We start from the raw sequence: 22,814 nt of genomic DNA on the forward strand, positions 1-22,814 counted from the left end.
TAGAAAGTTTATTTTCTGATTGATTCCGTGGTCCCTGCTTACAATAAAAATATCTATGTGGTCTATGGCGAAGAAATGCTTGAGAAGCACTGTCTTAGAGAGAGAGCAACGGTGAGACATTCCGTTGGCAACACAGGCAAGAACGTTGCGATGACTAGGACTGAAATTATCACTAAACAACACGCTTATGTTTATCGTAATTCTATTAGAGTTATCAGCATCGATATTTATCAACTGGACAAATTCCAGTTGATATTTACGACTCACATCAATAATTATTATTGATCAACTCTTTTTATCGCGCTTCAGTCGGTTTATTGTCGACTTTATTCAGATTTGAAGGATGGAGTCGAGGTCTGCTGCACTCTACTTGGTGAAACTCAGAATCGTCTGTTATTTTAATGTCAACTATCTGATTCATCTCAAAGATTATTTCAGATTTTCAAAGATCCTTATATTATTAAAACATTAAAATAAAACGCTTTTTAAAGGATTTATATTTTTATTACTATTTATAAGATTCATTTGTTTGAATAAACATAAGTTTTAAAAATAACTAAATGGCTTTAATAACACAGTTAAGAGAAACTTTGTATATTATAGTTATAATGTTAAAATAAAATAATTGTTTACTAACAATATATATTTTATGAATTCAGCGATGGAGTGATTTCATCTGTCCAACACGTTTATTTCTGGATTATTTTGTAAAAGTATAAGACATAGGTACTCTCTCGATTCTTTCGAATAAACTTATAAAAAACATATTGAGAAGCAGCGCTTAATATGTTAATTTACTTGAATATTCCTCTTAATTATTTTCTAAGATATTAACTTTACAAATAGCACGAAAAGGGCATCTTCTGCTGCATAAAGGGATGCATTGCACCACAATAATATACCATAGGACATGCTTCTTTGAAAACTAAACACTCCGTATTTTTGTCAGTTAATTGGCGCATCTTTTGAACCAGGTATGATGCAGAACTAAGTCAAATATGTTTGAATAACCCGGGAACAACGCACAAACACTTAACTCTTCTCTACTCTTACAAAAAAATATATAATTATATAGCTGTCATTTTTTATTGCGATAATGTAAGGTGATAAGTGACTAAGAAATATTGAATAAATCAAAGATATAAAAAGTAAATCAGTGTGCTTCGGGCTCCCTCAGGAGCGCTGCCGGGAGTGCGGTGGCCGGCGCGGGATTACCAGGCCCCTCGGAGCTCGACTCGACATTAGTATAAATGGAGTTCTGTCGACGGTTAATGAAAGTGATGTCCGGTCGTCCGCTCACAGACAAATATGGATCCTTCGCTTAGAGAGCTATTTTGTCGGAGATTTTTCAAGCTTAACACGTGATAGACGGACTGTAGCTGACCGAGGCCGCCATGATAACGTAAAGTGTAAACGAACCCTTAAAAGTGAGCTGATGACTCTATTTCAAATACGTTAAGGCTAGGGACCGAGCTAGGTTACCTCTCTCGCACAAGATCGCCGTAGTCTTAATTCAGAATAAGAAGCATTTTTAATTTATTACAAACAATACAATTTTCTTCATAAATATAACAAAACTATGTCATGTTAAATTGTATTTGTAAACAGTGAATAGCTAGCTACGGCGCCCTTCAGACCGAAACACAAACAACTAGGCCGAAACAAATAGGCGCCGGTTGTGGTACCCATAATCCAGCCGGCTTCCTATGCAAAGGAGCCTCCCACTGGTAAAAGTTCTCAGGTCTGAGGCCGTCTATTTTGAAAGGATGGTAGTTTCTTACGTTCATTAAGTGTTTTTGATCCTGAATAAAAATAGTTGAATTTGAATTTGTGTAAAGCAATATTAACATTATCTGTGAGTTGACCTTGAGCGGTGATACAGGCACGGTTGGCACGTCAGCCCCTGATGGATGCGGCGACTGGCGACACTCGATTCATAAAGGTATTAATTTAACTTCTCACTGGACGTTGATTGATATTATCGATATTAATGCGATACTCGAATAGTTACCGAGCTGCGATTATTCATATCTACGTCCGCGTCGATAATGCGACTCATATTGTTATAATTATACATTTTGTCATTGTGAGGTACCTGTATTATATTTTATGTATCATTTTAAGACATTTTTTTTTGTTTTAGATAGAGTGAAGCGAAGATTTAAAAAAAAATTGAACTCATAGAAAGCTTTTGATATTTTCTAGGTTATTGTCGAGACAGAATTTTGAATTTCAACTTGATTCAGTTATTATAACTAAAAACAAACATGATTGACAAATTCTTCTAAATTAGCACGCGCTATTTATATTTATTAAAAATTGAGGTGATTGATCAAACCTTCTCTGTTTAATTTAGTTTTGATTTTGTATACAAACTTAGTCCACCTAGCTTCGCTCAAATATACGCCGCAGCGAAGCGGTACGACGAGCGACTACGGCATCCTAGTTTTTAAAAAGGAAGATAACCATTTCATTATTATAACACTAGAAATAAAGGATTGCTTGTAACTAATTCTAGTAGGCTTCATAAGATACATAATAGCTTTAAGGGTAAATACACTTCTATAATAACGTCCCAGCCACTGTTCAGGCATTATCAATAAATAAATTTAAATGTTTTATAAAAAATGGCTCTGTCGCAAATCCTATTACTCCACTGCTGAATATCTAAATGATCGGACAGCCTGGGACTAGATTGTGATTATTTTATAGCGATTGAAATGACTGTACAATATTGTATATTTTTATTGAAAAGAGCGCAAAAAAAGAATGCTGGGAGAGTTTCTTGCGCCGCTTCTTCTCTCTCAGAGCGTCATTTGTTTCCGAAGCGGTAGTAGTATCTAGTAGTTATTAGAAATGACATCAAAAAGAATTCTAAAGGAATCAATTTTTAGAAAATAAATGCGTTTTATGCCTAACGAGCGTATGGGTCACTTTGTGTTGAGTGATCACTGAACCCACATTCTCTTGCAACACCAGAGGAATCACAGGAGAGTTTCCAGCCTTTAAGGAAGGTGTACACACTTTATTTGAAGGTACCCATGTCGTATCGTCCCGGAAACACCGCGCAAGGAAGCTCATTCCACAGCTTTGTAGTACGTGGCAGAAAGCTCATTGAAAAATGCACTGTGGAGGACCGCCACACATACAGACAGATGGTTTATGTTTGGCAGCGTCAGTTTACAATAACAATGTTTGACGGGACTCAAATGGTCTTCATTCCTCAAAGCGTGTTTCGTAGTATGAATTTCTTGGAGCGGTGTCGTCTGCCGGATCGTCTCCTTCCCTCAAATATGTGCGACAGGAAGATGACAGGTCCAAACAGGATCATTATTTGCAATGATTAATTTGTAATGTTACAGGTATTGTAAAATACTCTAATTGATTTCAAAGAGTGGCCGTTGACTTATTTGTGTGTTCTTCTCACGAACTCTACATTTTCAGAACATAATATTATAGGTTCAGTAACTTAGATTAAATTTTTATAATGTCGATTCAAAGGCACTTATTTTTAGCTTGTTTGAATAAAGTTTATTTGTCTTTGGCTTTCAATGTATTTAGTACATACAAGTGCCCGTACGTGCATCGAACGACAATTTTTAACAGGTAATAAATACGCTAATTAAATTTTTAAAACATAATTTCTGAACGGTGTGGGACTCGAACCCGCGACCTCTCGCGTTCCGTGCCAGCGCTTTTCCACTGAGCCAACCGTTCGAGTGACATATCGTTGATAAATCATGTATAATATGTCTTGTTCAAGTCTTAGATTGTTGCTCCATCTACAGGGTCTACTTTACAGTTGATAACCTGCTCAACCCCAATATTTGCATATTAGGATATTTTACTTGAGATGTCGCTCTTTCAAATCTAAACAACCTGAGAGTTGAACAAGACATACAAGATTTATCAACGATACGTCACGCGAACGGTTGGCTCAGTGGAAGGGCGCACGCACGCGAAAGGTCGCGGATTCGAGTCCCGACTCGAAAATCAGGCATCTATCATAAATTGTGTTTACAAATTAAAGTTGTGTGTGTGTGTTGTAATTAATCCCAGAAGTGAGGGTTATCACTTTAAAAAACAACTATACAAATAAATATATTCATGATAATCACCATTAGAACAAATTTATTCAAATTTCAATAATAAAATTGCAAAAATTTAATTTGGCTGCATAAATTCCTTTTTTTAGAGGCGTGTCCTCGTGGCAACTGTCGTGTCCTGCATGACAAGTATGCGTTCAGCCAATTCAATGACAATATTTTTTTTTGTATTCAAAATTATTTAATCCGCGTCTTTTAATAACCTATTTAATTAATTACATTATTTCAATAAATAGAAAAATTCATTCTAAATTTATATAATGTAACCGTAATTACGTTGTTAAATATCCACTTCATAGAAAAAGTTTGTACAGAAAACTTTTTGATTAAGAAGCTCGTTATACATTTGAAGGTTACACCGTTACACGCAAGAGGAATAAAGACGGGAAAGAAATGCCTACTTTTTGGTGAAATGTATAAAATGTAGGTATAAAATATAACCCAGGAAGCGATGACGATTATGGTCTTTTAAGCCGGTCATAATTTGAGCCGTTACTTCGGTGATGGCGCCCACCTCGATCGTCCGTGGTGGTTCTGTTTTTGGGATGGCCCATCGCTGTACAGTGTGCTGTTCAATATGCTACCACCCTGGTAGTTGCCATCCGAGAGCGGACCTTTAGTCGCCAAGCGGTAACAGCTACTAATACCTACCTGTTACTTTACGTGTGGGGAGAACTCGGATCACAGTACAGAATTGATTTCTACGAATGTTAAATGTAGCATATTATAAAAAATAAACCAAATACCGTTGTTATATCTTCGTATGTCAGAAACTAGTTCTGGAAAGCTTACCATCATTTCGGACGATGGCATGATAGGCAGTTACTACGTTCTTCTTCCTCGTGGAAGGTTTTCATGTGATACAACGAAAGAGGTTCTCCAAGAGAGCGTAGGAGACAGTGATCACGTCCTTATAGGTGACTATCGCTTACGGTTGTAGTTAATATGAGTAATTATGAAAGCATCTGAACTATGCAACGATTCAATTGTAATTGTTAAGGTTAGGTTTACAATAGGTTTGTGTCCTAATGTATTAACATCTGTCAGTTATTTAGATATCTAGACTTACAAGCATGTGTAGAAAGCTATACCTAGTAAAAAAAACTATATTTATCATCTAAAAATTGTCAAATATTGCAACTAATTTTTTGCTACATTATGGGTACCACAACGGCGCCTATTTCTACCGTGAAGCAGTAATGTGTAAGCTTTATTGCGTTCGGTCTGAAGCGAGCCGTAGCTCGTAACGTTACTGGACAAATGAGACTTAACATCTTTTGTCTCAATGTGACGAGTGCAATTGTAGTGCCGCTCAGAATTTTTGGGTTTTTCGAGAATCCTGAGCGGCACTGCATTGTAATGGACAGGTCTTATCGATAACCCTATTAATATCAGCTGATGCTCGTCTCGTATTTTCATAAAAAAAAAGATAATAAAACAAACTTTTGAAACAATACGCATACGAGACGTTAAACAAACGAAGGAATTAAACTATATTAAATATTAGTAATTGTTAGCCACGCTAAATCTACTAAGATATATGATAATAATATAATCTTAATTACTTGAGTCTACGATGTGCGATACGTGCCGGTAAATATTATTCCAATTGATAACGAGTGTTTGGTTTCATACTTGGCTATGTTGAAATCTGAGTCCACGATAAGTGGTGATTTAAGATTCACTAATTGGTGATATTGTTAGAATCTAGTTGGACGCGTTTTACCAGTGGGAGGTTCCTTTGTACAGGATGCCGGCTAGATTATGTATACCACAACGGCGCCTGTTTCGGCCGTGAAGTAGTAATGTGTAAGCATTATTGTGTTTTCGTCTGAAGGGTGCCGTAGCTAGTGAAATTACTGGGCAAATGAGACTTAACATCGTATGTCTCAATGTGACGAGCGCAAATGTAATTACAGCCGCTCAGATTTTTGGGCTTTTCAAGAATTCTGAATGACAGTTGCTACACGCCTATGGAGAAAAGTGTGCTTACATTTTCTTTATGCAAACTTTTGCGTTCCGCTATCAGATTTCGAATGATATGTCCTTATATGTATATAGAATGAGATTGACAATATCGTAAAATTGGAATTAGTTTGACGCTGACTAAGAGCGCTTTCCGATCTGGTCTGAAGTAGTTGTTGAACTATTTCTATAGTAGTTTACGAACTTTCCGTCAACCGATAAAAATATTTCTATGACTACACCGGACCTTTTTTGGTACGGGTACGGATCGGATGTAGTGCGAAAGCGCTCTTAGTCAGCGTCAAACTAATTCCAATTTTACGATATTGTCAATCTAATCAATCTCAATCTCAGCGCTCTCACTCAACTTAAGCCTATCGTTTTACTTCTAGTTACATAATCTGTGAGCTATACAAGAAACCGTAATGAGTAGTTAGTCAAGCTGAGATAAGAGCACTAAATATAATATAGACGAACAGACGAGAAACAACGCTGAACGGTCGTCACCGGTACCGGTAACCGGTCGCGGGTCACCGGTTCTTATAAGACCGAGAGCTGAAACTCTATCCAGCACTACCTGCGAGCTATTTATTGCTGTGTGAAATTAATTACTTTAAAACGTTCCGTAATTAATCCTGCTTCGGCGGAGGTGTTTTAGAATTTACTTTTCGTTTTAATTGATAGAATCAAATTGGATTGGGTGTTTCTAAATATAACACAACGAACGGCCTGTTTGATATGATCTACGTGAAGTCAATTAATAATGACGTGGTTGCATAATAACAATGTTGTATTTTATGCAACAGTTGTATAAAGAGGGTCAAAAAACGCGAGTGGTAATGAAAGGAGTCACGAGAGACTTATGACCTAGTAATACAACGTGTCGCCTACAATATTTTTTCTACAACTGGGTTATTCTAAATGAAACAAAGTTAAAAAAAAAACAAATATATACCACAAGACTTGTTCTGAGTGATACCATAGTGTCCAGGGACGTATAATGCTTTTCTAGCAAGGTAGGCACTTTGGATCTAACTAGTCGTAGTTGAGCTTTGGAATATGAAAAGATTGCTTAGCGTAGGTATCTGGTATCTAGTGTTCGGAAAAAATTTATGAGTGGTGTTCAATAGAAGTTTGGTTATAAAATAAGGGAACCAAATTAAACTAAATTAACTTTAATACTAGTGCTATATTTATTTGGGTTTATACCGAGGAAGGTACTGCCTAATTGCCTATTTTGTAATATGCACGCTCCTGCCAGTGGCTTACTTGAAACTACACCATCTACATGTGTGGCCTTCATTCACAGTTCGGATGAAGAAATTTTCATCGCATTTATCACATTGTTGGAACGAACTTCCTTTCGCGAGTATTTTTTTATCCAGATTGGAAATCCTGTTAAAGACATGACGCGAAATAAAAACACAAATCAAAATGATGATTCAATTGAGACAACAGTGTCTGTGACTTGTGGACCAAGAATCGAACGCGCTGACAATAGCTTGCTCCCTGTGTCTGGCGTGTAGTGGCCGCCGGCCGGCTCTCGACGACGGCGGTAATTACGTGACGTCACGGACTTATATTATCTTGTTCACTATAAGAGTGCTTTCGCACTCCGTCCAATCAGAGTCCGATCCGTATCCGTGAAAACACGGTCCGGAGTAGTTTACGCATTAGATTCGGCTTCCGTCACCGGATTTCTTTCCGTTAACCGTAGAAATCGTTCTACGACTACGGATCGGACTCTGATCGTACGTAGTACGAAAGCGCTCTTATTATAAATAGTATAAGATTGTTTGCATATTGTTCGGAAGAATTATTAATACATATACTCTTTAATAGATCGCCATTTGCGTCACAGTTCGGTGTTGCTTAGTTGTGTTTAATTATCAGTGTTATTAATTTGGTAAAGTTATTTTAATTAAAATTGAACATTGTCGCGGGCGGATTTAATATGACAGTGGTAATCGCTGTCCGGCTCGTTGATTGATACGTTGAAAGTCCACATTGTGATATTATGTGGCGTTATATCGAGCGTCAGATATGACTTTGGATTAGCACTACCGAGTTGTGGCCGAGTGTCGACCGGGGGCCGGGGGCCGAGGCCGCTCCACAGGACATGTGATTGATCATCAGGTAGATAATCATGACAGACTATCTGTATGAACGATTATACCATCCACTGATAACTCAAGCCCCGATCGAAGCTCAGGCCGCAGTGTTCTTCCAACATTGAATTAACAACGCGCCAATAAATTATGAAAGCTAAAACGGTGGAAACAAAGTCCAATATCGTACGGGCACGTCCAACATTATCGAGACCTATTTATGACGGCTCGATACAATCAAGATATATAACTTTTATTGCGACCCGATGCGTTTCGTTAACGTTGACATCCGTATCGCTAATCGATAACTTACACAGATAATAATACAATATTCTATCGGTTTTGTTGAGAGAGTCTTCTGCGGCCCTATTGCTGCGACCAATTTTGCTTTCAATTCCATTTGGCCATAGACATTTGTCAGATTAAGTCTGTTAGAATAGCGCTTTTGCCGCTGGCTTGTGGCGGTGCGACTGGCGATCATTCGGATGATACTTGCCCGCTGGCTTGGCGCAATAATTCACCAACGGAGGTCAAGATAACGCCCTGCCCCCGTAGCTCGGTGTCACTCGAAACTGCTATTCCCGTGCTATTCCCGCGGCTCCAGGCTGTGTCCGTCCACCGGCAGATTGACGCGATGCGTTTTAATCAATTAACATGCAGAACGCAGTGTACGCGCCGCTGAGCTGAAATAATGAAGTAAGCGAACCGCGGCGACGCCGGGCCACCGTGTCGTCGCAACATTTTTGAATGCTCTCCGATTACAAAGATTTTCGAACGGGTTTTATTTGATCACTTCAAAATCGGATCGTAAATTGATCCTTATTTTGTATTAACTAAGTATATTTTGAAGGCTGATCTTCAACTCACGTTTTTTTTTATGCAAAAAGGAGGATAAACGAGCGGTCGGGTCACCTAGTGTTAAGTGATTACCGCCGCCCACATTCTCTTGCAACACCAGAGCAATCACAGTAGGGGGGGTGGGCCTTTAAGGAAGGTGTACGCGCTTATTTGAAGGTACCCATATCTTTGTAGGACGTGGAAGAAAGGTCCTTGCAAAAGCGCACTGTGGAGGACCGCCCAGATGGTGGGGATGATATCGAAATTTGTGGTGTGTCGTGCAAAGGTGGGATTCGGCGGCACGAATCAGGTGAAACAGCTCTTCGGAATACTCCTCATGATAAATGCGGTAAAAGACACAATGAAGCGACGTCTCTACGCAACGCAAAGTGATCCAGCCTTTCACAGAGCACTGGGTCCCCGACCATTCACGTTTGCACGCTCGGTACAAATACAGATAAAATTTCAAATTTTGTTTTTTAACATATTACGGATACCTTTTATTTTCCATTGGACTATAATCGCTGGTAGCTTAAAATATCTTTCTCATCGTAACTGAGGGTAGAGGATAATAAAATCTGATCAACGGATCACGTATCTCCGTCTAGGTGACCAGTGCCAACCATCACAAACATCTCTTTCTAATGAACCTTTCAATATATGCAGAACAGAAATTTTCTATTTCTATTATTGTATTATTAACCTTTTCTAAGCGTTTTTTTTTTCAAAATATTTACCTATCTATCTTTGTATAATAATTTATATTACGACTTATATAAATTACAATTTATCGTAGCAAAATCCAGGAATAATTAACCTTTTGGTAACTTATAAGGTTTATTATTTTGTGAAACTATTCATTAAGTTTGCTTCAGTTCTTATAACAAACCAAGGCCAATCTTAGCTCTTCTTAAAGAATATTTCATAATCTCGTAGACATTTGGTTTCAAGGTTTAGGTTTAGGTCTTGTAATATGGCCTATAGATATAGGTATATATAAAGAGATGCTATAAATGCCTCAACGTTGAATAACAAAATGATTCCAGTTCCGTTGGCAGTTTTATGAATCAGGTTTTTTTTTAGTCAATAAGTAAAGAGACAAATCAGCTGACGGTAAATGATACGCCCTGCCATTACAATACAGTGCCGCTCAGGATTCTTGAAAAACTCTGAACGGCAGTACAATTGCACTCGTCACTTTGAGACATAGATGTTAAGCCTCATTTGCCCAGTATATTCACTAGCTACGGTGCCTTTCAGATCGAAACACAGTAGTGCTTACATATTACTGCTTCACGGCAGAAATAGGCGCAGTTGTGGTACCCACAATTTAGCCGGCATGCTGTGAAAAGGAGCCTAACATTGGTAGGTTCCGACTTAGTGACCGTCGCGTCTTCGGGCCTCCAACCGGTCTGTCTCGATGAACCCTCCATCAAATTGATCGCGGTCTTGGCTAGTTGGGCATTCATGAGACGCGGCCCGCGACGACATCACAGCGTTCAGCCATTCGATACAATCGGCGAACACTTATCGAGCTGTCAAACGATATGTACATACTTACATTATAAATAATTGATTCGATCACTAGCTCGGGCTGATATAATGATCAATCAAGCATTAGTCATAATGTGAGCGTAGTGACGCGGCCATGTCCGCGCTGGCCCCATTTCGGGCTAATTTTCCAACAATTATCGCGGTGATATCAGCCGGTATCAAACTACTATATATTGAGTAGATAATATGATTATCTTTTGGTTTATTTATGTTGTTTCAGTTACCATTTAGATTGTATTACATTAATAATAATAATAAAATAATACTGACACACTCTTTCACAAATTATCTCGCCCGAAACTAGGCATAGCCTGTACTATGGGTACAAGACAATGATATATTTAATACAATATACTTACTTAAACATACATAAACACGTATATTAACATCTATTACTCGGAAACAAACATTCATATTCATCATATAAATGATTGCATCTACCGGGATTCGACTCTAGCTCAGTAGGCAGGGTCACTTAACCACTGGACTATAGGGGTCGTCAACATTATTATTTTATAGTTTGTAATAATTAAAAATTAACTTTTGTCTGTTTTTGACACCCATAAAGTCTAAACAATATTTCTTTTTGTCGCCAGAAGAATCGACCAGTCCTGAAGGCGGGGTGAAGGAGATCAGAGAACGAGGGTCGGCGGGGTCCTTGTCCCCCGCCAGCCCGGAGTCCCCCACGACCCGCGCCTCGGGCTCCCCTGACGACCGCGACCTGGAGCACCGCATACCGGCCACCTTCATCCAGGACCCTCACGCTGAAAGGTACGTCACACTGCACCAAGAACCGTAACATGCCAGTCTACACTCACCAATGACCACCTGCCGCACCATCACTTGTTATTTACACTCAGCCAATACGAAACAGCCATTTTTACCAGTGGAAGGCTTCTTGGCACAGGAAGCCGGCTAGATTATGGGTACCACAACAGCGCCTATTTCTGCCGTGAAGCAGTAATGTGTAAACATTTCTGTGTTTCGGTCTGAAGGCGCCGTAGCTAGTGAAATTACTGAGCAAATGACACTCAACATAAGTGTCTCAAGGTGACAAGCGCAATTATAGTGCCGCTCAGAATGTTTGGGTTTTTCAAGAGTCCTGAGCGGCACTGCATTGGCTGAGCGTATCAATTACCATCAGCTGAACGCCCTGCTCGTCTTGTCACTTATTTTCATGAAAAAAAATATTTGATAATTACGCTGTTGTGTGACTGTTAGGTCAGTCTGTGTTTCCTCCTCGCAGCCGCTGTGGTCCGCCTGCCGCGGTGGTCCTCCCGTCACTCGCGACCTCATATTTAATGACGCCATTGTTTCCGATGATCACTTGTCAACCGCTGTCACCGGCACCACTCATAACTCCCACGCCGCCATCAATCTCCACACGTTGATAATAAGGTTCACGATTCTCTTCCCCGATCGCCGGCCGCTGTGATTTATAGCCGTTACATAAATGAATGGATGCGACTGTCATAGCTACAGCATGAGGTGACAGCTTGCGATGCAGTACTGCCGATAGCTACCTGCTAGCCAACACTACTAATGACCGACCACTTCGGTGATGACACTTCATCAATATCATACTCAATAGCACACGGAACTTCCTATTCTTAATGTATCACTTTGAAGATCCATAGCAATCTTAGATAAACATCAAAATATTTATAAAGATATTTACAAAGCTTTTATAAAATATTTGTTGAATATTATATTATTAAAAGACATTATTTACATTCAATTTATGGCCTTATTTAAAATATTAGACCACTGCTTGAGTAGATATATAAGTATCTAATATAAATTATAGAACTGGAATAGTAAAACAAATAAAAATATTAAATTATTAGCTAACGTGTCCATAAACATTTAGTTAATGGATCATTTTTTAAATATTTAAATATCAATTTGTGTTAGAACTATTTAAAATATGAATATATATAAATAAATTACTTAATTATGAATTGAATTAAAAATACTATGCAATATATAAACCAAGGACCGCCTTATCCATACAAATAGTTAACTGTGAAGTTTCATTCGGTACATATGGTGAAGGTTCTTTATAACGCAACTAATCAATCATTAACTATGAGTTAATTTCTTAATAATTATTAAGTTGTGTTTGTAAAACAAAATCTTATTAATAATAATAAATTAGTAAACCTTACAAACACTTGACCATCACGAAGTGTTGCAACTTGCCAACAAGTAGTATGTTCTACTGGCGGCCCTTTACTCATTGCGAGCATGCGTTAATTATAAAAATGTAATGAACATTATTGAAATTTGTATTTGAATCAATAGAATTATTCAATAGAATCGCACCCCAGTATCAGGCTATCAGCTCGATCCATTTGACCGCGTGCAACGCAGAGCTACTCAAATTGTCGTGGACCCAGTGCTCCGTGAACGGCTGGATCACTTGGCGTTGCGTAGAGACGTGCGCGTCGCTTCATTGTGTGTCTTCTACTAGCTACTACTTCAGCTATTTCACTTGATTGTTGCCGCCGAATTCCACCTTCGCACGACACGCCACAAATTAGGATATCATCGTCACCATCTGGATGTGTGGCGGTCCTCCACAGTGCGGTTTTCTTTCACGTACTACAAGGCTTGGGTACCTTCAAAAAAAGGGCGCGTACACCTACCTTAAAGGCCGGCAACGTTCCTGTGATTCCTCTGGTGTTGCAAGAGAATGTGGGCGGCGTTGATCACTGAACACCAGGTGACCCGTAACCTCGTTTGTCCTCCTTTTCCATAAAAAAAATAGAATGTCGGTGTCGCCACCGTGTCGCGACCGCGTGGCAGTACACGCCGGGCAGGTGCCGCTCCGTGCCCGGTCCGTAGCCGCTCCCGTCGCGACCCCGCGTCCGTGTTCCATCACTGTCAATTAGCTGCCACCCCCCCTCCCCCTCGTCCCCCTCGCTCAACACTGAACCCTGATCAGACGAAGACTCCATCAATCATAACATCCTCTGTTACAAAATCCGTCGAACGGATCAATCTTTATGTTTTCCATCATTTTTTGTTATATTCACTATTGCTGGCTAGCAAATTAACAAATCAATATATACCTGATGTAGGTAAATTGTTATAAAAAAAATTCTGTGTAAGTTACGAGTTTTTAAAACGGTAGGTCCGGCCGGTAATGAGGCCTATCAAAATATATCCAATCCAACACTTTATCTTAAAATCGTACAAGTCTTCAATAGTAATATTATTATCTAGCTACGAGCATAAATGCTTACTACAAATCATATTTTTATTTATTTACTATAGATAGCAACTGTCATAACAGGAGACCCAATGCAACAAACAAACAAATTTACAAACAACCACGAATAATACATGCAAACAACATGCAATCAATCAATCAATCTTAAACTAATCAAATAAAAATAATGCAATAGCATTAATTAATACATTACATTACAAATAGTACATTACACTAGAAAATACAACACTGGCTGGCCATATAATTGGTGTATGCCATATTTTGTGGCCAGCCAATTTCCATTTTCCTTAGTAGATTTGTGGTTTCTAGTTACCTGGTGCGATTCCACATCGTTTTTTAAATGTAAAAATAACACGCTTTTTTATGATGTGTCAGTATGTTTCCAGTCTAGTTATAGTTTCCTTAGTTAATTTAAAATCATGACTGACACCAATACGTGATCACTACGAGAATACGAGAGTTGAATATACGACACTTCCATCTTATTGTGTTTATATCTCTTCTATGGTATAAATTTATTCTGTAGAATGTAGATTAATTCAGACAGCTTTAGGTACTCTTCTACACATTCAATATTATCGTCATTAACAGCAACGAGGAGTTAGGTGTTGTGATTCTTTTGATTTGTTTTAAGTATTGGTCATCTGACTGTCTAAGATTTGTATTTAACATTAAAAATTATAACTGACAGCTAAGACCATATTATTATAATGTTCTTAGAATTTGATTTATCTTCGAGATTATTGAAAGCGGCCCGGAGAGTTCGTTTAATAGAACAAATCCAAATCAAAATAATTTTCTTCATGTAGGTCAAGGAAATGAATGTCAAAAAAAATCTTATTGAATTTTCCGCTACTTCGTAAAGGGTTGAGCTAATGAGCAAGAAACTTATTGCCACTCTTTTAAATCAATATTTACATTTTCATCATCTTACAAATCATTTCAATTACAACATAATACTATGTAAAGTGATGCAACAAAAATACTCAATCGTCAAATAGTCAATGCCTTACACGAGTAAGTCAAAAACGTAAATGTAAATTAATACAAAACAAAAGTTATTATAACGAAACTATAACATTAGATATAACCTAATATAATTAAAGCCTTAACCTGAGAGTTCAGGATAAAAGGCTCGTTGATTGATCGATTAAAGATATTATGTTTGTAGAGGTATTTTAAATTAATTTATAAATTACGTTAAAAACTTAAAATATTAGGAAAATTGTCGTTAGAAAAATATCGCAGAGTGCATTACTTGGGGTAGAGTGCGTGTAGGATGTAGGAGTGAGTTGTGGGCTCTACAGTGAAACGAATAATACCTGTCACATAATATAAGTGATTGATTGACCCGCGTCCCTGTTACATCCCGTCCCGTCCCGTCCTGCACGCAATCAATGTTTACAGGAAGCAATAAACAGCTGTGACGAGTGACGACTCGGCCTATCGTAGATTTTATACATTGTCACAATGATATTATCAGGAATAATTATCTTAAATTCTTAAAACAGTGTTTAGTAAAGTATACAGTAAAAGATAGCTGCTAATTAAATTCGTTGATGAAATCGGATTGCAGAACAAAGGAATTTGAACGCATGTGAGTAGATTTGATAGCTCGTTGAAAAATAAACAAGACCTTTTCCTTTGTCAGAGCAGGAAATCTGTTCATGATACACGTAAATCCGTCCCCTGTCCCCTGTCCGTCCGCTCTCCGGTGTCGCTGAAAGGTCTCGTCTCAACGTTTTGTTACGCGATTTCCTCGTCAGCGCCTCACGTCTAACTCTAAGCCCACGTAAGCCGACAATCCTCGCGGGACTTGTGCCACATTCAAATAACATATTATTGTGTTGTGGCGACAATACAGGCTGGCAATTATTAATAAATAATTAGTTAAAATGTATGTCGATGACGAATGCTCACAAGTCATGACTGACGTGTGACGGACGTTTGATTGGTGACAATTGCAACGGAGTCAGGTCTCGAGTTTCCACGTTCGTTGCTCGGATCGGCGATCGCCTGTCGCCCGAGTCTCGACATTGCACGCTCACCTCGCGCATAGCACGCACGCTTGCATTACGCAGTGAACCACCCCCGATTTTGTAACCGATAACTGTCTCTGTCCATCGCTCGGGCTCGAGCTCGCGGCCGGCAGTTGTCTCTATCTCGCGCGGGCTGCGGTGCCGGGGGCGGGGTGTCGCGGGCGGGTCGTAAATCACGAGGCATCTCATTCCACGCGGGACCGTTGTCGCCGCCGCAGGCAGCGCACTTCTCCTCCGACCGTCGACTACGTCGTGTCTTTCGAGTGTTTACATTTTCAAGTATTTGTTGAAAAGTTGATTTGTTGTCTTCTAATTCAGTGTTGAGTCAATGTTTTGTGTTCATTAATGGATCCGAGAGCCAGTCACCATTCGGCGCTTTGAAATTAACAAAATTAATTATTCGTCGGAGATGATTGTTGAACCTGACCATTTGAGGTAAATTTTTAGTGTTTCACATTTGACATAAAATTATTTGATTTAACACAATGATATTGTATTGATTTGGCAAAAACTATACTTAAACTTTTGTTGTTTGTTAAGATAATATTTTGTTTTTATTTTACTAGACTTAAAGAGTCGTCTATGATTGTGTAGGATTTTTATAAATAGATAAATTAAAACACCAAAGTTTGATTTGATACGTGATGATTACCTATATTATTTTATTGAATTTGTTTACATAAAATGATTAAAATATAATGTTAGGATACACTGAAATGAATACAATATTAGGGATATACAATAGTCAATAGGCATCTGTAACTAATTCTCGTTTAAAAGTATGTAAGTAGTTTGATAGAACAAGCTGAGTTACAATATGGACATTGTTATTAAGTTATTATTATTGCCTTTGCTATTACACATTATAACGGTATTTTAATAGTAAATTCTATTAATAACTTTAATTTAACACCCCAATATCAAAAATTCGTTAAACTTATGTTATGTCTCGAAATAAACATGCGAATAGTGTCTATCACATGAACATAACATTTCACGCGTAGGTAGGTCCTACCTATTTTCTAATTTTACATATTATTTTTTTGTCCTCGATTTTTATTTACATTGTAGTAATATTTTTGTTTAATAATTGAAGTGTTTGCTTTTCATTGTTTTTGATTCAAAGAAAGGTATAATAATTATAATTCTGCCAACTACCGGCTACCTGCGGTCATAAACACAACTAAACATTTTTTTTCAAGCTTTATTTAAATTAAAATTAAGTAGTTATAAATATTATTTTTAGATCTATCTGCATTATTTTATTGCGAAACTAAGGAGGCGTTTAAAAGATAACGGATTGGATTCAGCATTTCACTTTAAGATTTTATTCACTTCACCTCTCCATTCCAATGGTCTTTTTTAAAGATAGGTATGAACATGACGTATGCTCGTGAGGAATAATAGGGAAAACACCTGCCTGATACTGTACAGTGTACATAGCACACAATCTATGATATGTTTTGGCTATTTTTTTTATTAACTTTTTAAGCACAAGTCAAGATGTGGACAGCTAGGTACCTACACGCTCTGTACTATAGGTATTCACACAAAACTTTCCAAAACGTGTAACATAACGATGTTGGTATTTGTTTCTATTGCCGTTCCCAATATACTACATAGAGATAGAGATAAATTACTTCCTTCTACTGTCAATAATCTGAAGCTGTCCCAATATACCCGATAAGTCATTCGTATCGCTATATATCGGGACGCGTGAACTGCAATTTCCATACAAACTTTATATCGCTGGTAAGCTATACGTCGTCCCATTGACAGACAGCGTGTACGGATAAGGTGAGTTACCGTCGATAAGTTAAATGGGATAGAAAAGTAAACGATAGTTACGATTTTTATCTCAAGTAAGAGATAGACTGAATATTGGGTACGGCCGTTAATGGTGTACAATAACAGTATGTTTTTGTCAACAGGGACAGTCCGAGATGTCTGTCGCGCGAGTCGTCGGGAGCCCCGCGCTGCCCCTCCAGCGACTCCGTGTACTCCGGCCGCAGCGCCCCCGGTCTGCCGCTGCCCGCTGCACTCCCCGCCGGCCTGCCTGCAGCGCTGCTGCCGCCGCACTCGGCCGCCGTGGCCGCCTACCTGGGGGCGGCGGCGGCGGCGGCCCAGCAGCGCCTCCTCATGTCGTGCCACGAAGAACTCGCGGACGCCGAGCGCGCCGAAGCCGTGTTAGACTTCAGTACAAAACGAAGTGAGTCCCCCCAAGACGACGATGACGCTGATCCGGATGACGCGGTCAACCTTAGTAAAAATGAAAACGGTCCCTTAGACCTATCCGTGGGCACCAGGAAACGGAGTCCAGTAGACTCTCCATCGCCAGTCCCCAGTAGGAAAAATTCTAGATCCGCTGAATTTAAGCCGATCACATCGCCTTGGTCGACGCCGGTCGCGCCGCATCTCCCATACTTCGCGGCTGCCGTGGCGGCAGCGAGCTTGTCGCCTAAAGGCGGCGTTCCGGGTGACTGGAATGGAAAACTTAAGCATGGTGCGCCGACGCCCAGCGACGCTACCAAGGCATTAGAAAAAATGAGTGAGCTAAGTAGGTTAGGGGGAGAAGAGCTATTTAGATCTGTTCAGAGCGCTGCGTTGGGTGCTGGCCTTACTCCTAACGCTGCGGCAAGGCACTCGGCTTGGCAGTCTCACTGGCTAAACAAGGGTGCGGATCAGACTAAGGATGTTTTAAAGTGTGTCTGGTGTAAGAAAAGCTTCAACTCCCTGGCGGATCTTACTGTGCACATGAAAGAGGCCAAGCATTGTGGAGTTAATGTACCAGTGCCTGCCGCCACCGGTGCGCCCATTCCTCCATCGCTGCAGCCACCATCTAGTTCACCTTCCACACCTTCGCACAATTCTTCCTCATCTAGCAGTTCATCTAAACCTAATCATAATGATCTGAATATGTTGATTAAAGAAAACATGCCAATACCGAGAAAGTTAGTTCGCGGTCAAGATGTATGGTTAGGTAAGGGGGCAGAGCAAACTAGGCAGATACTAAAATGCATGTGGTGTGCTGAAAGCTTCCGATCTTTGGCTGAAATGACAAGTCATATGCAAAGAACTCAACATTATACAAATATTATTTCACAAGAGCAAATTATTTCTTGGAAGTCCTCTGACGAGTCTAAAGGTTCAAATTCAAGTACAACCGGGACCAACTCCACAGCCCCACCGGCAACAGGTACAAGTAGTCACGTAAGCGCTGTTTTAACCTGCAAAGTTTGCGATCAAGCGTTCAGCTCTCTGAAAGAGTTGAGCAATCATATGGTGAAAAATTCACATTATAAAGAACATATAATGCGCTCAATAACTGAAAGTGGCGGTCGACGACGTCAAACACGTGAAAAACGTAAAAAATCTTTACCAGTTAGGAAACTGCTAGAACTGGAAAGAGCTCAACATGAGTTTAAAAATGGTGAAGGGAACGGTGTGTCCATGGGGAAACAAATACGTGATTTTGGTACTGGAAGCCGTATAACTTGTGAAAAATGCGGTGATAAAATTGAGACTGCATTATTTGTAGAACACATACGACAGTGCATAGGCGCTCCCATGTCAAATAACCAAAGGAACTTTCTAAAGAGCGCTCTGCTGTCGAATAATATTTTACCGCCTGATGTACCCGGCCATGTAACACCAAACAGTCGTGACGGACGAAAAAGTATCAATGATGAAATCCCGTCACCGGGTTCCAATCATCACAGATCGCCTTCATCTGTCAATGATTCTTCCCCAAATTCCAAAGATCCCAATGCTAGCCACGATAAAAGCTCATCACCTTCAGTACTTAATGCCATTGAGCAACTAATAGAGAAAAGCTTTGATACACGGTCACGACATTCAGTTCCCGGGATGCCTGGTGGAGCATCACATGCACCTATTGGTTCAAGCATTCTTAAAAGATTAGGTATCGATGAAAGTGTAGATTACACGAAGCCCCTTGTAGACCCACAGACAATGAACATGCTTAGAAATTATCACCACCAGCAAGGCTACGGTAGGCGTGAACGAAGCGGCAGCGAATCTAGTTCCATGTCCGAGCGTGGAGGTAGTAGAGTAGAGTCCCTCACACCAGACAGAAAGTTAGATTCATATCACATGACTCCCCGAACTACTCCTGATACTCGTGGTTCGCAAACACCCGCCTCTGAAGACAGGCCTACTCAGGCCTCTGAAATTCGGATAAAGAAAGAGGTAACTGATGAAGATGAGCGTGAGAATGGTGTTGATTTAAGCAATCAGCACATTCGGGTTAAAACAGAATTAGGTGATGATGAGGAACCTGCGAGACCTAATAGTTCGATCGATGAAGATATTAAGCCGCCTGTACCTAAAAGAGAAAGTGAGGGACCCAGTCCAGTTCCCAGTCCTCGTAGTCCATCTAGTGACCGTTCCGCTCCAACTCCGGGTTCAGATAGAAAACCTCCTTCGAGCTTAGGAGCCTTATCGTCGATGTTTGATAATTTAGCTGGCGGAACGTCGTCTGGTGAAGCCGGTTCATCTAGACGAAGCGGTAGTCATCCTCTGGCAGCGTTACAGAAGCTCTGCGACAAAACTGAAAATAGTTCTAATAGAGCTCCAGCCCCAGCGCCGTCCCCCGCTGGTCCGCCCAGCATCCTGACCTTCAGCTGGGCGTGCAACGACGCTGTCGTAACTGATTCTATAATGAAATGCGCTTTATGTGATACACCATTTATTTCCAAAGGAGCCTACAGGCACCACCTTTCCAAAATGCACTTTGTCAAAGACGGGGCCTTACCCGAGCCGGTGCCCATGAAGGCTCCTGCGGCCGCGTCGTCGCCCGGTACTCACAAGAGTGGAGGGTCAAATGCGGCGTCTCCGCAGGATCCGCGTAGTCCCTCGCAATCGTTCGACGAGAGTCCGCATTCGAAGTTTCTAAAGTACACTGAGCTCGCCAAACAGTTATCTAGCAAGTACGTGTAGAGTGTAGTCGATGGTGACTGCCGGGCAGTGCGATCTGACCATACCATATCTTTCTACTATTAACCTTACTAGGGCCATAGGTCGCGACGCGACGCTAAGTATTTCAAAATTTTGCCAATTTAATTATTTAGGTAATCATTAGAGATCGCCGCGTAGTACGGTTAGTGTAATTATTGTAGCGACATAAGTATACGCCAAACGTCTTACGTTCATTATTAAGCTATAAGAAAATATTTTTAAAATATTGCCTTTAGGTGAAGAGGTTGTCGCGGTCGGAAGGTTATATCTTCCACGGTTTGTTGTAATTCCATTTCGATACATGTAAATATTACTCAAATTAAGTCTTGAAGTTTAGATTCGATCTCTTGTAAATGTATATTTTTTGCTAATAATTAATCTAAATTGAACGAACCCCGCTTGCCCCTGCGCCCGTGGGTGTCGTATTCGTCGTCAGCCGTGACATGTCTGTCAGTATTTACATTCGTTGCAATATCAATTTGTGTTACTTAATTAATGTGTAAATCAGAGTTAGGGCTAATGTTTTTTCTTACCTTTGTTCTTTGTATATTTTGAAGTTTGTTTTCGTATAATTCTTTTTGAAATCCGTCGATTAATGTAATCTCGGAGATTCAATCTCACGGTTCGATTGATTTTGTAAATAAACCACGACACTAATCGTCACAACATGCAATATTAAAATCTCCTTAGTGTAAATTCGATCTAAGTATTGTCTCCTCGCGGGATTGCTATTTATTATTTTAGAATATAAGTATTATTAGGAAAACCATAAGTGAAATCTTGTATACCATGGTAACAGCGCATTATACGGTTGTCCGAAATTATATTTAAAATTATTATAAAGTGATATGTTACTAAATATGTTTTCTTTGAGGACAATTACATTCGTATACGTATTGTGAGATTATCTTCCAATTTTGGCAACAGTTATACGACTATGTATATACGGTATTTGGAGTGAAAACTCTTTTATATTTAATAATATCATAAACGTGTAAGTTATAGAGCGATATCAATTTATGCAACGCGATGTGTTGTCGTAAGCGCCACATGCATGGGTTCTTCGAGTTGTCGGTTTATCAAACGTCGAAGGACCAATGGCCATGGCGATCGCGTCTGCATCCATTATTTATATATAAATCAAGACAAAATAATGTATACGCTAGCTCTGATGAGGTTCTATGCTCATTCCTGTGTTGAAATATTCATTTTACCAAATTAGTATCTTATTTTATATTTTATGTTGTATTTCAAAATGCAATTAAAAGCTCAAAGAAATATATATGTTAAATACATTAAGGGTTTTTCATTTATTTCCTAAATAAGCTATTATGAATCTTATTTGGTTATTCAGTGGGAGGCTCCTTTGCACAGGATGCTGGCCAAAAATGGGTACCACAACGACACCTATTTCTGCCGTGAAGTAGTAATGTGTAACCACTACTGTGTTTCGGTCTGAAGGGCGCGTAGCTAGTGCAGTTACTGAGCAAATGAGACTTGACATCTTATGTCTCAAGGTGACGAGCGCAGTTGTATTGCTGCTCAGAAGTTTTGGGTATTCAGGAATCCTAAGTGCCACTGCATTGTAATGGCAGGGCGCATCAGTTACGTTAAGCTGAACACTCTGCTCGTCACGTCCCTGCCTGTCATAAAAAATATCTTCAAGATTTTATTTACCAATGAATCTCTTGAACTTGCAAACGGGTCGGGTGCCTGTAAGGTAGGGGATCACCGACGCCCATGCACGAGTGCAGTACCGGAGGAGTTCTATGAACAAAACTAGCCTTAATCGAGCTGACAATTACAACTTAGTAGAATGGTGAGGATATAATATACAGCTCGCACTTTGGCTATTGACTTTTGTATTGAATAGGTATCAAGGCATAAAAAGGCATTTATTTTCTAAAAATTGATTCCTTTAGAATTCTTTTTAATGTCATTTATAATAAGTACTATATACTACTACCGCTTCGGAGACAAATGGCACTCTGAG

At 39.5% G+C, this 22,814-nt stretch overlaps 1 protein-coding gene across 2 annotated transcripts in view; it reads left to right on the forward strand.

Moving 5' to 3' along the window:
* LOC126974910 (protein tiptop) overlaps window positions 1-22,116 on the forward strand; it is a 316,441-nt gene extending 294,325 nt beyond the window's left edge. The window contains exons 4-5 of one of the 2 annotated variants that reach the window (XM_050822640.1): window positions 11,167-11,341; window positions 17,776-22,116. In XM_050822640.1, coding sequence (XP_050678597.1) covers window positions 11,167-11,341; window positions 17,776-20,803 — 3,203 coding nt within the window. In that variant the 3' untranslated portion in view covers window positions 20,804-22,116. Of the gene's footprint in view, window positions 1-11,166; window positions 11,342-16,029; window positions 16,280-17,775 lie in introns of those variants that run through there. The other variant, XM_050822641.1, reaches the window with a different exon arrangement.
* Window positions 22,117-22,814: the final 698 nt, after the last annotated feature.

This window comes from Leptidea sinapis, chromosome 34, assembly GCF_905404315.1.
Source record: "Leptidea sinapis chromosome 34, ilLepSina1.1, whole genome shotgun sequence".
Taxonomy (NCBI): Eukaryota; Metazoa; Arthropoda; class Insecta; order Lepidoptera; family Pieridae; genus Leptidea; species Leptidea sinapis.